The sequence below is a fragment of the Cyrtonyx montezumae genome, unplaced genomic scaffold (genome assembly GCF_038088225.1).
Source record: "Cyrtonyx montezumae isolate F1298 unplaced genomic scaffold, pur_monq_1.0 scaffold_3, whole genome shotgun sequence".
In the NCBI taxonomy this organism is placed as follows: Eukaryota; Metazoa; Chordata; class Aves; order Galliformes; family Odontophoridae; genus Cyrtonyx; species Cyrtonyx montezumae.
In genome coordinates, this window is record NW_027072034.1 from 78,668,481 (window position 1) to 78,684,136 (window position 15,656).

Consider the following 15,656-nt stretch of genomic DNA (forward strand, 5'->3'; position numbering starts at 1 on the left):
GGATCTACCAGTTAACATGCTAGTGGAAAGCTAAAATGGTCTTCATGTGGCATGGAGCACCTCCCTTACCTCCAAAACATGCAAGCATGGTGGTGATGGCTGACAGTTGGGCTAGGTGATCTTAGTGGGCTTTTCCAACCTTAATGATAGTAGTTGCTGTAGGTAAGCTTTTCCATAGAAGAACAGTTTTCCTTGTAGAAGATGGTTTCATCACAGCTCACATGCAAGACTCTTACATCCTCCTGCTTAGTGCCAGCATCACCTGCATGCTCAGTGCCCTGCAGTCAACCTGGCATTTCTTGGAGAGAGGAAAATGACCTAGGTCACTGACATGGCATTGAGCCATCTTGGACATTCATACAACGTGCAGCTCCATGGCTATTTTGGAATTCATGCCCTGGTCAAGTCTCAGCAGTGGTTACACCAGCACTGAGGGGAGGAAGGGTCATCACTGAGATCAGATGTCTCAATCTTCAGCCCCAAACAGCTGTGCATCACCAGATTTGTAGGAGAAGAGAAAATTTTGGTACAAAGCACATGGGAAAAAAAAAAAAAAAAAAACATCACTCCAAGAATTTGGGCATACAAAGTCTTTTTCTCTAAAAAAAAGAACAACCTAAACACTTGTGTCATTTGTGGAATAATAGCTCAACTCTAGATTGTCACTGACCATTTCTAATTTTTGAAAGCATTAGTCATGCAGAAAATTGTTACACTTGAAAAGAGAACCACAATCGTCAGATTATCAGTCATCCAATTAAAACCAATCTAAGTATTTCACACAATATACATAGGACCATATTCACATGCCAAACAAGATTCAGAGCACTTGGGAGTTTGACGTCAGTTTTTCACTTCAATCAATATTTGCCTTTTAGGTCAATACATATTGGTGTTTGCCATAACAGAAGCTAGAACCAACATGTTTATTCTTGATTATTTTTTTTTTGCTTAACCCTTTCAATTTTTGGAATAAATCTTGCAACAAAAAAATGGGGAGTTGAACAAAGGCATGCAGCCTCTGTGAGCAGCCCTTCTCTCAGTTACATCCAGAAAAATACTACTGCAGTTCTGTTATCTGGAAGAATCACGTTGTTCCTTGCCAGAGCTGGCACAGAGCAAGCCACAACACTGCCAGTAATATTAAATATCGCTAATAGCCCACCTGAATAGCCGGGAGACAAACATTCAGTTATTAAAAGCGACAGCACAGGATTGCCTAATTAAGCCTGGTAGCTTGCTGTTTACAATGGGCTGATGCCAGAAGAAGAACACAGTTTTACAGCTTTTACTGCTATTGTTTCAGTGTATTGAAAAAGCAAGCAGTTTCCAGATAACCTCCAAAAAATGATTTTAATCAATGGAAGGTATTTGTGCTCCCAAGTTGTCTCTTGGTTCAGCCACGCCGAGATAAGCAGGAGAGTGAGCACCCCTGTGCTCGTCTACTCAGTTTATACAAGCAACAAGTACACTGTTTGCTCATGCTCCCCATGCTCCCCTTGCCAGCATTCCCCAGTGGGAGTGCTTGCAAGGAAAACATCATCTTCCCTGCAAGGGTTTGTGCAGTATGTGCCACGTAGGCAGGTGCATCTCCTGCACAGATGGACGGACAGACAGACAGCTTCCCCAAGGTTACATCCATTCTGGGGGAGTGAATTCTCATCTGTGAACATCCCAGCTTCAGTTGAGCTCAGGATTACAAGAGGACACAGGAATCAGAGCTGGTACTTGGGGTACAAAATACGACAGCACAGCTACAGATGCCCTGCAAAAAACACACACACACAGACAGTAAGCTTGTGGGCAGACTCTCTCCTTCTCTCACATGTATATGTACATATGCTTATATATGTGTATGTATATGCATATATGTGTGCATACATACTTTTTTCTTTCTGGGCCACAAGTCTTTCCTGCAAGCCTGGAACTGCCAAAAACCTGCTCCAAATGGTTAACAAGACCAACAGTGGGATGTGTTCCAGAAATAACAGGGAACTGAGGAACAGACATGCTGTACATAAGGAGGGAAGGGAGAGAAAACCGTGGAGAGAAGGGCAAACACAGAGGAAAGGTTTCACCACCCATGGGTTAAACACAGGGTGACTGAGATGCGGTGCTCTTGGAAGGGATCAACCAGGAGTTTCTGACCTCACACAACCTGCCCCTGTCTTCTTGGACAGGATCCCACCTTCTGCACCAGCTCTGGGCATCTCAGTGGGTGCCATGGCCCTGGGCAGTGCCCCATTGCCCACCCTAGGGCTCCTCTGGTGCCATGCCTGCTCTGCAGAGCCCATGCCTGACCCCGCACCAAACACAGCTCCTCAAGGCAGAGGAGTGAGGTTAGTATGTTTCATTGCAGCCTAAAAACAGGGATAAAAACCAAGCAAAGTGGGCTATTAGCGCATGTAAGACAAACACCTTTTTCCCTGCTTTCCAGCAACTCATAATGGCAGAAGATTGGCAACTAATAGCGTGGCTTCCGCCTTAAATCACATCAGGAGCTATGGTTTGAATGTACTTTAAAGAAAGGAGGGCAATCGTTTAGAAGGCGTGAGAATTGTCAGGTCGTGCTACCCCTTCTGCCTCATAGAATTGCATGAGGCTAGATGCTGTAGAGAGGTTTTAATGAAGGCCTTACATAGCTCTAGGTCAAGACATTTGCATTTGTGAAGATTACATTGAAAGCAGAAGAAGCAATAGATCCTGAACAAACAGCAATGCTTTCGTCTTTAAAAACAACATTCCCTCCGTGGGAACATGGTGCAAGACACTGGGAAACAATGGTTTCTATTTCCAGCTCTGTTGTCAGCTTGCAGGAGTCTGACCTTAAGCAAATCATTTTGCTCTGGAACTTCATTTATCTGCCTCGGGTGTGTGAGTCTCATTAGTACTCTTACTAATGAGCTTCACATAATCATATGCAAAGCATGGCGTTTTAGTAGATTTTGGAAGACTGAGATTTGTAAAGCCCTTTGAAATTCAAGATGACGAAGATATGTAAAGATCTCCCTCTTGCTCTCCCTCTTGCGCACACAAACAGGCACACACCACCCAGGTGATACAGACAGATTCTGCTTCAGAACCTCCAGGACCCAAGCACAGCCATGTAGCTCAAAGTCCGGTTCTGAAGTTTTATTACTTCTTTGAAACAACACTGCTATAACACTCAGAATGAACCTGAACAGCGGTCATTTACTGGAATGGTAGGTCTTGAGTGTGCAATAAAGCCTAAACAAAGCTGAACTTTGGACTGTGTGCTTTGTTGATTTACTGAATTTGATAGGTTAATTTATTTCTTTGGCCTGATTTACGCACCAGCTGTGCATTGCAGAGCTCCTTCTATTGAGGTGCTGCTCATAAACCTCCTTGCTGTTGTCGTAGTGCTAATTGTACTGACAGCCACCATTACAAGTCTCTCTCTTATTCCACTGGTTGGTATGGGTAGAAAAAATAGTTTTTGTACCTACTGCCCCAATGCAGAGAATCACTCTGTTCCCAAAGGACTATCTCAGTTTTTTTGCAGTGGCAACTGTTAGTCTGATAAAAGATGTTACCTCTCCTTGCAAATCTCACCCAGCTGACGGTCTCTGAACAGTACTCTTGTAACAAAGCACCAGGATAAGAAGTCTGACTTATTCCTCCTCTCTGCTGTTCCTGGCAGCCTGTGCACTTCCACAAAGGGCTGGAGACCAGCTTTGACCAAAGCTAACTACAGCTACTTAGGCTGCTTCAGAAAGATCAAACTTTTCCCAAAATTGAATACAAATGTTGATGGGAAAATGGAAACAAAACTCAAGGTGGCTTCCAAGGAAGGCTGCCAACTGCAGCATCCTTGCACATATCAGTATTTAATCTCCCCCCTCCACACACAGTGACCATAAGACGTACCCTCCCAATTTTTGATCCCCTTTGGTCTAAGCCAAGGCTCGCTGTTAGAGCCTCCAGCAGGGCAGGCAGGTAAGACTCCCCTGCACAAAACAGAGGATTAAAACACCTCCCTGCATGCAGGGAGCTAATCTGGACCCCAGACACCAGGGCAAAGGACCTGTGATCTACCTTGCACAACCAAGGGATGTGAAGCCATAGCACTGGTGCCACCACAGGTTTTGGAACATGTGAAAGGCGGCTTCATCCCCATCAGGTGTCCTCTGTGGAGTCATGGCTGGGACAGAGATTGGGCACACCTGCACAGCAGGCAGGGAGGGCATCAAAATTAAAGAGGACCAATAGCTTTGACTGACAGACAGGGAATTCACAGTTGAGGTTTTGCCAGGATGAGGAAGCAGCAAAAGGATCACTGTTTTAGAGAAGATGAAATCAGATTCATATCTCTGATCAGTTTTCTATAATTTGTTTCTCCACTGAACCTAATTGCATTACTTTGCATTTATCCTTGGGTAAGGAAAAGAAAAGCATACGTAAGGTTCGATTTAAGAGAAATTAAGTAAGGCAAGGAGGTCAGAAGGCTTTAATTATAGCCTCATCTCACCCTGCTCACTGCTTGCACGTGCCATAATGCCTCAGAAGCACAAGAAAAGGTCCCCACATCTTCTTGCAAACAGCCCAAAGCCCTTCCACATCCCAGAGAAGCCACATTGCTCTCTCTAGATTTCACCACATCACAAGCAGATCTCCACCATATCTCAGACTCCCAGAATTCATTCCCAGACAGGTTGCAGCATTCCATGAGAAGTCAGAGGTCTGCCAAGAACAGCAGATGGGTCTAAAGACCCAGTGCCCCATGGAGAGGGTGCAGCCAGCACCCAGAGGCCTCAGCCTCTCCCACAGGGGCAGAGCCCTGTGCCCAGTCTTGAGCTACCTCCATTAAGTGTCATTTATCCTGGGCAAGGACTCTCACCTTACCCTCATGAGGCTAAGGGAATGGCTGGTGTAGTAGAAGATGTCAGTAGAAATGGTTTTAAGGCACCTCATCCCACCAGCCAGCTGCACCAGCAGTAATCTCCATGCTGCAAACTGGACATGGACTGAAAGGGACAGGCAGTCTCCTTTTCCCTCTAGGAGTTCCAGTGCAGGAAAGCATCCTTTTCCTCCCAGACAGAGATGAGCCAGCAAGGGGCAGGGCTGCTCACAGTTACAAAGCCATTCTCCTTGTCTGCTTCCTGAGCCAGAGCTGAAGCTAGAGTGCTTCCTGCCCTTGAACAGGCAGCCAGCAGCCCACCCACTGTTGGCTTGGCAGGAACACTTGTTCCTTGCTCTGTGCACAAGCTGAATCTTAATGCATTCACATGTCTCCTGGTAGCACATGCGTAAGCACTCTTCCAGAACTCTCAGGCTGTATACACCAAGAGTCATGAATTCCACCACGCTTGGTCTCTTACATCAGTCACCAAAACAAGGTTTATATCATATGAAAGTGAAGAACAGCACAGAGAGTAGCACCCAGGCCTGGTGTGGCAGAGAGCAAGCCAAGCCACACCACAAGAGCTGCTGGGTGCAGGGCCACAGTATCAAGATGTATTCCCCCAGGCTTACCCATCCAGCTCTTCAGTCATTGCAGCAGACAGAGTGCTAAAGTACACAGGCATCAGGCTCAGGCCAGACACAGGTGTGTACATACGTTTTTTTTACACTCAGCTCTCTGTGTAGTCGTGCAGCCAGTCTCAGCATTGTTCCATCCCCACCGCAACTAGCCACATATGGAGCTGTGCAAAGGGGCACCAGAAGTGCTGCTCCAGAAGTGGCTCTTTCTGAGGAGGTGCATATCAGCATAACCAGGTGCTTCTAAACTGTTCCACGAGGCCTTCTTGCCTGGTTAACAGGAGAGAAGAGAAAGTAAAAGCAGTCTTGGACACCACAGGAGAGCAGATCATTGTGATGGCAAGCTCTACAAAAGCAGACTGGTGATTCCTATTCTCCGTCACACAGCCACAACCTTACCAAGGAACATAGCAGAGGAGGTTAGTGGCACCACACACTGGGCACAGGGATGGCTCTGCTGGCTTACCCCAAGGCACCTCTGCTTGGAAAAAAGCTCCCAGCTGCACTCATAGACATAGAAGTTATTTAGAAGAACATCCCAACACAGGGTTCCCCGTGGCTTTCTGATAGGGATGAAACATCCAGAAACTACACCAAGGGAGATTTCCTGGGATCACTGCAGACTGCAAGGTCCCTGCTGGCCCAGTTGAAAGTCTTCAATGGCAGCTGCATAGTGCCACGTGGAGAGAAGCTTTGGAAAACTGTGCATCCTGCTCTGAGACATTGTAGTGTTTCTACACCTTATGTCAGGCAATGAATGCATCTGAAAGGGACTTGGATAGAACCTGGTAACCCAAGATGTTAGCAACCGGGAGAGAGGAAGACCAAAGGCAGAAAGATAAAGGGACAGACAGATAAAGGGAATACATTGTTTAAGAAAAAAAATAAAAAAATTAAAAATGGGAAAGAGAAAGTATAACATTCTGTGGGAGACAGTCTCCTCACAGGAAGAAGTAGAGGCTTGTTTTAAGTGGGTTTATTTTTTGTAACATTACAAGTATTTTGTTTTAAGGAATGGTGTTTCACCTGTAAAACCAGAGTTCATTTTATCTCCACCCACTCCTCATTAATCAACCTCAAAGCGCATTTTTACAATAAAGAGATACAGTATTAGTTAAACTAATGACTTACTTTGTCAGAACCATTCCCTCGATCTTGCTGATGGCTTAGGTTGAGCAGATGAGTCCTGAGAACCAGCAGAGCTGGCCAGGCACAACCAGACCCTTGAACAAGGGTTGACACCAAGGGGACGCCCTGCTCTTGGCCTCCACTGACAGCATCAATGATCCACAGCGTAGACTGCAATGACATGACATAGTGGAGAATGTGCTTCTGGGTGCACACACAGCACAACTGGAAATGTTCATTGGACAACATTAGGGAAAGAAATGGCAATGTCAGTGCAGCTGCTGGACCCTGCATTGAGAGGCAAGATGCAAAGCGTGCCTGAGTAGATACTGCTGTATATATCAGTAAAGCCCTGCATGGAGGGTGGCAGGAGGTGTGCTGCAGTCTGTGGTTGACACCCAAGAATGTCTGAGCTGCAGGGACAAGGGCTGCACAGGCTCCAGGTCCTGTGTACAGAGCACAGAAGCAGGCACTCAACCTTTAACCAATAGTTTATGACCAGAGGAACTTGAAGAGGAGAGTAATGCGGTAGGATGGATTAATACTAGGTAAATCACCAAGGTTTGGCTGTTTCTTCTCAGAAAGAGTAGTGAGGCACTAGCACAAGCTGCCCAGGGAGGTGGTGGAGTTGCCATCCCTGGAGATGTTCAAAGAGCCATGTAGATGGGGCACAGAGAGACATGGTTAGTGGTCATAGTGGGGATGGGCTGATGGTTGGACTAGATGGCCTTAGTAGCCTACGCCAACCTTAATGATTCTGTGATTCTAGTTTTGATCACTTTTTCCTGTTCAATCCAATTTTTCTTCTTCACAGCCAGCACTTTGATATGAGCAGGTACAAAAGGAAATGTGTTGGTGGTGCTGAAGACGAAAGTATAATCCAGTAGAATTTGCACAAAAGGGAAAATGGACAAGGAGACAACAGCTCCACAGGTGAGGCTGGAAAAGGACATGGCAAGGAACAGTGACACTGAGCACAAGAGAGGGGATGGTGCCCGAGAACTGAGTGCTGTGACAAGGCAAATCTTTAGACAGTAAAAAAATGTAGAGAAGTAGGGTGAGGGAGAAACGGGTCTGATGAGTATCAAGGTGGAACCAGCAATGGACAGAGGTGAAGAGCTCAAAGGCAACAGGAGAGGCAGGACCTGCCCACGGGAGTATGGGCATGGCACTCCAAAGAGACAGAATCGCAGAATCACAGAATTGTAGGGGTTGGAAGGGACCTCTAGAGGTCATCGAGTCCAACCCCCTGCCAAAGCAGCTCCCTAGCCCAGGTTGCACAGGTAGGCGTCCAGGTGGGTCTGGAACATCTCCAGAGAAGGAGACTCCACCACCTCTCTGTGCAGCTGTGCCAGTGCTCCATGACGGAGCGACAGTGACAGTAAGGGTGAATCTTACTGTAAAGAATTCTTAAACACATTTGTGCAGAACTTCCTATGTTTCAGTCTGTGAATGTTTCCCCTCATCCCCCCCCACTGAAAAGGGTCCAGTCTTGTCCCTTTGCCTCTTGCACCTTAGATATTTACAGATATGGATCAGATCCCCTCTGAGTTTTCTTTTCTCAAGGCTGAACAGACCCAGGTCTTTCATCTTTTCCTCATAAGAGAGATTTTCCAGGCCCTTTATCATCTTTGTGGCCCTCCACTGGATTCTCTCCAGGAGATTCCTGTCTTTTTTGTTCCAGGGAGCCCAGAACTATACTCCAGGTAAGGCCTCACCAGGGCAGACCAAGCAGGAGATGGGAAAAAAACAAGTACCATGCTTAGATGTGACTGAGTGCAACAGGAGAGCCCTTGGGAGCTACCCAGGAAAAGAGGTACCGAGGAGCTCACAGCAGCAGCCTCGAGTAGAAAAGCAAGTCTCAAGATAAAGTGTGGAAACATAAGGGAGGAGAAAGTTGCAAAGCATTTGCACCAAAGTGATCAGCACACAACGAAACAAAACAAACAAAAAAACCACGGTGGCAACGTGAGATGTAGGAGAGATGGAGGAAATTGGATAGGAAGAGGACATCAGAACATGCATAAAAGCAGAGAGAAGACAGAGCAAAAGAAATCCACCAGTACCCTGCAGCCCTGAGAAAGACGGTAGGGTGCAGGCTGCGGAGGAGAAAGGAGGGTGCAGTGAGACCAGAAATGCCCTCGGGAAATGATGGGGATAAGGCTCCGTGATACTCTGCATAGCATCAACGCAGGGAGATGTGGAAAGAAGGGCAGGGAGAGATGCAGTTCAAGCAAACTGAAAGCAAAGCTAATGGCTTTAGCAAGGAGGAGTCTACACTAGTATGGGAGCAATAATTAAGAGGATGTGGCACCAAGATATGATGGCAAGTAATTAAAGGTTGGTAAGAGGCAGTAATTTAAGGCTAATAAGAGGCAGCAATTTATCAGGAGCCGACAAGAGCAAAGAGTCCAGGAGCAATAAATTCAACAATGGAGTAAAACTAAACAGGCAGAGCAAGAACCAGAGCCATCAGTGTGATAACAAGGATCACAGCACAGCAGCATGCAGACTGTACAGAAACCAAGCCAGAAGCTGATGGAGGCCCCATGGGGCAGTCAGGCCTCCTCCCTCTCCTTATTCAAATCTCCTCATGTATGCCGGAAGGCCTTTTGAAAGAGTCAAGCAAGCAGTCAGGGAAGACTCATCTGTTTGATGCATGCTCATCTTTGCACCCAGTGTCTAGACCAAGAGCTCTTCAGGGCAGAGGCTGTCACAAGATCTCAGCAGTATGTGGGGGCAGCAGGAGATTGCAAGGGTGGGCAGCACCAGCAGGCCCCTGAGTGGAGGTGTATAATTCTTTCATAGAGGACCACACTTGCCTTCTCTAGAGCTCTTGCTGCATTGTTCTGGTAGCTTCCTAAAAAGCAAAAAGATAAAGATTAAGAAAAAGAGTTTATTAGTAGTGCACCTGCCCCATGCACACTGACAGGGGATGGCTGTCAGTAACCCTGCAGCAAGTATGCCTCTTAGTGGCAAAGGGCACACTGCCAGCCCTCATGGCCAGGACAGCCACATGGTTGTGCTGTGCCCCCAGAACAGCCCCATCCACAGCAAGACACAGAGCTTGTTAGTGCCCAGCCAGTGCTCAGACAGGTCCCCTCCAGCCCTCTCTGACTAGGTTCTGCCCAAATGTAGGGCTGAGGCCACCAGGTGTGGAAAGGCAGTGCTACCTCAAAATCAAGGGAAATGTCCCGAGACACTGATGTAGAGAGCGTGGGAAAGAGGCTAACGACATTCATGCTCATCAGGAGACAGATAAAACCACTTTAGTAACAGAATTTCATTATGACAACTAAGGAAGAAGAAACAAAAGTTCTTTGTACTTTATTACAGACAGCCAACAAAGGCATCTGCCTTTGCACTACTGGTTCATGGGCAGGCCGCAGTCCTTGATGAGGGCTGGAAGCTTCTGGAGCACTTTGTGCCATGTTCCAAGCAGCACATCAGACCCTCACCATCTTGACTCGGCTACCCCTACCCCATTTCCAGCCAAAGTGTGCACACAAACCTCCTTTTCTGGTGTCCTCCTTCCTCCTCACTGAAGCAGAGAGAAGAGACAGCAAGGTTTACCAACTCACACAGGCTTACTCTATTTATGGAGAGAAATACAGTCAAAAGGGAAATGGAGCACACGAGGGTCCTCACCAACCATAAAGGACATTCTTCATCTTTGTCAGGCATGGGAGAGTCTACGTTGGCGTTCATTCTCAGGACAGAAAACCATTAAAAACCTGACTTCATTCCACATAGAGCTTTGTTATTTTGCTACAGGTTTTTACTAGTGTATTCCATTTGCAAATTCAAGGGAATAGTATGGGAAAAGTTTCTATTTTTAACAAAAGAACTTAAAAACTTCTGAAGTAATGAAGTAAACCTGGATTAAAAGATTAATCTTCTTGAAAGAGTTTTGCTGCCTTATGCACTCCCACACAATACATTTTACATACTTAGATTTTGCATGCATACATACATACAATTCTCTTACAGAGTACAAAAATAAATTGATCCATATTCTAAACTTACTCTACATATGCATTTTTCTTCTTCAGACATACGTGAGAAAGTTTGAAGAACTCTACCAACCTGTGACTAGGGCCAGGGGCAAGGACAGAGATGGATAAAAGCGGCACATTCTAGGTAGTATGGCATCCTCTCCTTCCTGATGACTGTTAAAGACACTTATTTTATTTATCGCTAATTATTTTTGTTAAAAGAGTTCTGTCTATCCTAAGCACCAGTCCCAATCTCTTAGTGAGTCAATCACACCCTGAGCTGAATCTTGCCACCCCTACCCCAAAGGGGAAACTTATACAGCTGTCACAATGTTCGTGGCAATGTTTTAAGCACCTTTAAAAACTCCTATCAGCAAAACAAATGTTTATTTCTGGTTGAATCATCTCCATTCTTTTCTAAGAAATACATCAGTGACTAAAACCATGTTTGTGATCAGCTTTTTAAAATCATAGAAACATATAAGCTGGAAGAGATCTTGAAAATCAGCAAGTCCAACCATCCACGTCACACCACAAATCCGCCACTAAACCACGTCCTAGTGCAGCATCCAGCAATCTCTTAAACACCTCCTGGGATGGTGACTCACAGTTTCCCCAGGCAGCAGCCTATCCACCCTTTCCATGGAGAAATTCTTCCTAATACCTAGTCCAAACCTCCTCTGGTGTAATGAACTGGAGGCCATGTCCTTGCATCCTGTCACTTGTCACTTGCGAAGAGACCAATTCCCACCTTGCTGCAGCCTCTTTCAGGCAGTTGTGGAGAGTGATAAGGTCTTCCCTGAGCCTCCTCTTTTGCAGACTAAACAATCCCGGTTCCTTCAGCTGTTCCTCCTGCCTTGTTTTCTAGTCTCTTCATCAGCTTCATTGCCCTTCTCTGCACACACTCGAGCAACTCAATATCCTTCTGCAGTGCAATGTCCAAATAAATGATTTAACCTTACCTAAGAAAAAAGGCTTTCACAATTCTAGCTCCAGCATTCACAAAATGCAGCAATGAGAGGCATGGGTAAAGCTCAGAGTCCTCTGCATTTGTTGCACACTGCATTTGCTTCAGTCTATTTTTTCCTGGTCCCGGTCTGCTTATTTTTTTCATGTTCCAGCAACTTGGATTTAACAAGATGAATTTTTTTCTGGAAGAAGTTTGCATCTCCCTCCTGAGCTTTCGACCAGTGGCTGATTCAAACTGTCTGCTAATCCCAGCCATACTACAGGCAAGGCCTCTCAAAGCGAGTGGAGAACTCACACTGGCACCACATGAACTGAACATGAATTACTCAGAAAAGGTCATGAATGACTGACAGATCAGCCATTGCTCACTGTGCTATTCAATACATTTTGAAAGAGCAGGCAACTGTGGGAATAATTGCAAGCTTTCACTGGCTTTAGATGAGGTTCTTGTGGTTCTCTCAGTATCTTTAGGCAAGCTGCTTCTCTCTACTTCTGGTTTCTTATCTAGGTGATAGGATAAGCATCTGACTGCACTTTGAAGCCACCTGGAAACCTACTGATGAATGATGATAATCTCATGCTGCTATATCCACTGCTTTTCTTCCAGTTGCTTCCAAAAATCGTTCTCAAGATGTATGCTAGTGGACTGCCACTGGTGACCCCATTCTTACTCCTCCATGCTACACCCAACTGCAACCAAGTGCAGAGGACAAGTCACAGGTAGCACTCTAAGCACCTCTTCTCTCAAAATCTTTCATTGCTGTGACCTCATATTTCCAATTCTTCTTACAAGAATCCCAAATGTATGGGCATCACTTACTGGGTTGTTTCTAGTGGAATTAACGTTGTTGAGAAAAGGCCTGCGGTCAGTCTGAGGATAACAAGATGTACCTGCCTGGTTCAGCAAAGTTTATTGGTCAGCCACAAACTGCAGTGTTTATGTAGTCCCACTCTTCTTGTTAATTTTATGGTAAACCTGAGCTTGACATCTATGAAGTGATTGTCTCTCTTAGACCTAGGCAACTCTGGCCCTTTCCAGAAAGACCCCAAGGGACATACATGCAACAACTGAATGCCATCCCAAGGAGACACAGACTGAGATGAAGCAAGCTCTGATTCTTTCAAAGACTAAGTCAATGGAGAGAGCTCAGCACTGGCAGTGAGATCATTCAGTTAGGACCTAAAAATCAATCCCAGGCAGCACTTGATACCGTGAACTATACGTACTTGACTGAGACCATCTGAACAGATGCTATAAACATAACATTAAGCATACATGAAAACATCCCTGCATTACATCCATGTAAATATTTCACCAAGACCCATTGTCAGTCCAAATCACAGCCTAGGCAAGTTTACAGAAGAAATGGGCTCCTAGTCTTAAGTCAAAATCACTGCCTTCATCATCCCTCAGGTGCTCTGACTAGCAGGAGAGGGGAGATATTTTACCAGAAACTAAAAGAAAAAACACAAGTCAAGTGTGGTTGCTGCATTAACCAATCTATTCTCTCTAAATAGCTTAAATAAATTTTTCAGAGACAAGAGGAAGTTTTACTAAGTGAAACCCAAAGAGTTACTGAGTCATCTTCTTAATCAATTCTAAGAACTGAAAATACACACTAGACAAACACAGGCCCAGATATATCACCTTTCTCCCACAAAACCAAGATAGGGCCCTGAGGATGAAGCAAATCCCCAAGTCAAAGCATTTGAAAAGAGACAACCTCACATAGCATCTCTACACTACTGTGGTTCCCAATTTCATCCAGTGTGGTCTTGAGTTTTTGCTAACAGTGGGCTAATCTGAGAATCAATGAACAAAAATAAAACACTAAGATTTGACAGGGGTGCATTAGTCAACAAGACTGGGTAAATTTTGTCAGGAAACACAGCCAGCCACGTGAACTTTGTCTACAGATTAGCATTCCCACGTATTAAGGCTAGCTTCAAACTACTTCAATTAGGGGTTAGTTCTGACTCTTTTAGAGGCAACAGTATCAGCGAGTCCATCCCTTGAGCAAACTAAACCTTTCTCTTCTCAGATTAGCATATCATTTTCTGGATAAAGTTCTAAGGTTCTAAGAGAATCCTCCTCTCAAACTGGAGGAATACAATAAGGCAAGCCTTCACTCAGCCCTACAGACACTGGGGAAGGGAAGCAGGACACTTGGCTGGAAGGTTCTCTGACTAACAGGGGTGCCACTTGCCTCTCTAAAACCAAACATAGGTCCACTCTTATCACTGGCAATGCCAGTCCTTGTCCTAATTCAAAAGATGTAACAGGCAGCAGTGTCACGATGCTGGCTGATATTAACCATCCTGATGTGAAGTAGGATGAACAAATCATCAGTAGCTAGGACCAACACCACCACCAAACACTCAAAAAAGGTAGTATAGCAGGACAATGGGAGAACTTACTTTGAATGCTCTGAAAGATCTGATCAACTTTTGTCAGATATTTGATTTCAGGAACCTGTTCTTGAGCTTCCGTTTTTAGGGCACTTGGATCATCCTACAGAGGAGAGCATTTATGTTTTTTAAAGAAAGGCAAACAGATAAGCAAACAGTCAGGCGAGAAGAACAAGCACTTCGTGTTATATGTTTGAAGTCTCTTCCACCACACCCAACCTCTCTAAGAATGCACTTCCTGGACATGTTTTCTTTTTCTGATAAAAATATAAAATGAGCAATGAATGTGGGAAATGTATTTTTTCCATCCCCAGAAGCAGAATGCATTTCTTGTAAATCATGAATTGCCACCTTCCACAGCTCCAGCCAGATCAGTAGTCCACAAAAATCAAAAAGCAACTCGTTCCTGAGGTTTGGCTTACTTAGACAAACAAATCAGAAACATCCTGGGAACAAAGCTCCCTACGTCTTAAGATCCCTATTCAGACCAAAGCCAGAGTTTCTTTTGCCTCTATTGTAACTATAGAAACAAACGGCACACCTGCATCCAAGTCAATAAAAGTAATTCTGCACTTTCCCAGCACCAAAGGTTTTCAGGTAAACACTACTGGCCTACTAAATATTTAACATCACTTGCCCTTCAGTAAAAGAAAGAAAAGGATGGTTTCAAATAACTATTCATGTCGCATCAGATACGTCAGAGCTTAGCAATACTATAGGACAGATAAATGAGTCAGTTATACTTGAGGTGAGGAAGCTTTCTTGTGAAATTACCTACTGACCTCAAGACAATGAATTAGACTCTGTGCAGATTAAATTTGTTCCAAACACTTCTGTCTCCCCTCGGGATTTTTGTATTTATTTATTTTTTAAACGTGGGGTGCCCTCAAGGATACTTAACAAATCAACAGCACAAATATCCCTTGAAAGAACAGCCCCCACTTGTTAAAAGCTTCTCACCAGCAGCACCTATTTTATGCATAAGCAAAGATAGAGTGCATGCTCTCACTCCGCCGCTCTAAGAAGCCCAAGCTGCTTCTATCCCTTTGGTTAGATGACTCAGTTAACAACACCCAAAAAGGAGTGCCAGGCAGGCAGATTGGGCTGATGTGAAGGACCAAATCTCATCAGCACATTTTTCCTTTGTAATCATCTTTTATAAAGAAGATAAAAATACAGAAAGCTTACAGTTTGGCTCCTCAGAGAAAAAAAGAGCCAATTTTACTAGCAGTAATAGGCATATTCAGATTGATAGCATATCCAGTACAGTCTCAGCCCAAATAGTTGCTCATCTAAATGGGTACCATTTCATCTTCACGTAGCCTAATAGAAGTTCAGTCCTACTTCCACTCTCCATCATCATTTTGTACTCTTAACTACTAAACAATACATAGCCTCTTCTTTCTGTCGTTTCTCAGCACAAGAAGCTATTTTTGAGGGCCTCCAGGGACCACTTCCTGCACAGAGCAGGAGCAGACCAAACAATCTGTTGTCCCTCCCTTGAAGCACTCAGATATCATAAGAAGGATTTCCCAGATGCTCCTCTCACAAAGGTGCAACTGGAATCAATGGAAAACAGGCTGAAGCTGGGAGACAATCACTAAGGACCTTATCTGCAATGACTTGGAGAAAGGACACAATTTTCTCCAGCGTCAT

The 15,656-nt window shown here is 44.9% G+C and overlaps 1 protein-coding gene across 1 annotated transcript in view; it reads right to left on the reverse strand.

The window, feature by feature from the left end:
• ZPLD1 (zona pellucida like domain containing 1) overlaps nt 1-15,656 on the reverse strand; it is a 169,493-nt gene extending 153,837 nt beyond the window's left edge. Inside the window, exons 1-2 of the mRNA XM_065740861.1 lie at nt 15,609-15,656; nt 14,010-14,103 (exon numbers count right to left, since the gene is read on the reverse strand). Of these exons, the coding sequence (XP_065596933.1) occupies nt 14,010-14,103; nt 15,609-15,656 (142 nt within the window). The remainder of the gene's footprint in view (nt 1-14,009; nt 14,104-15,608) is intronic.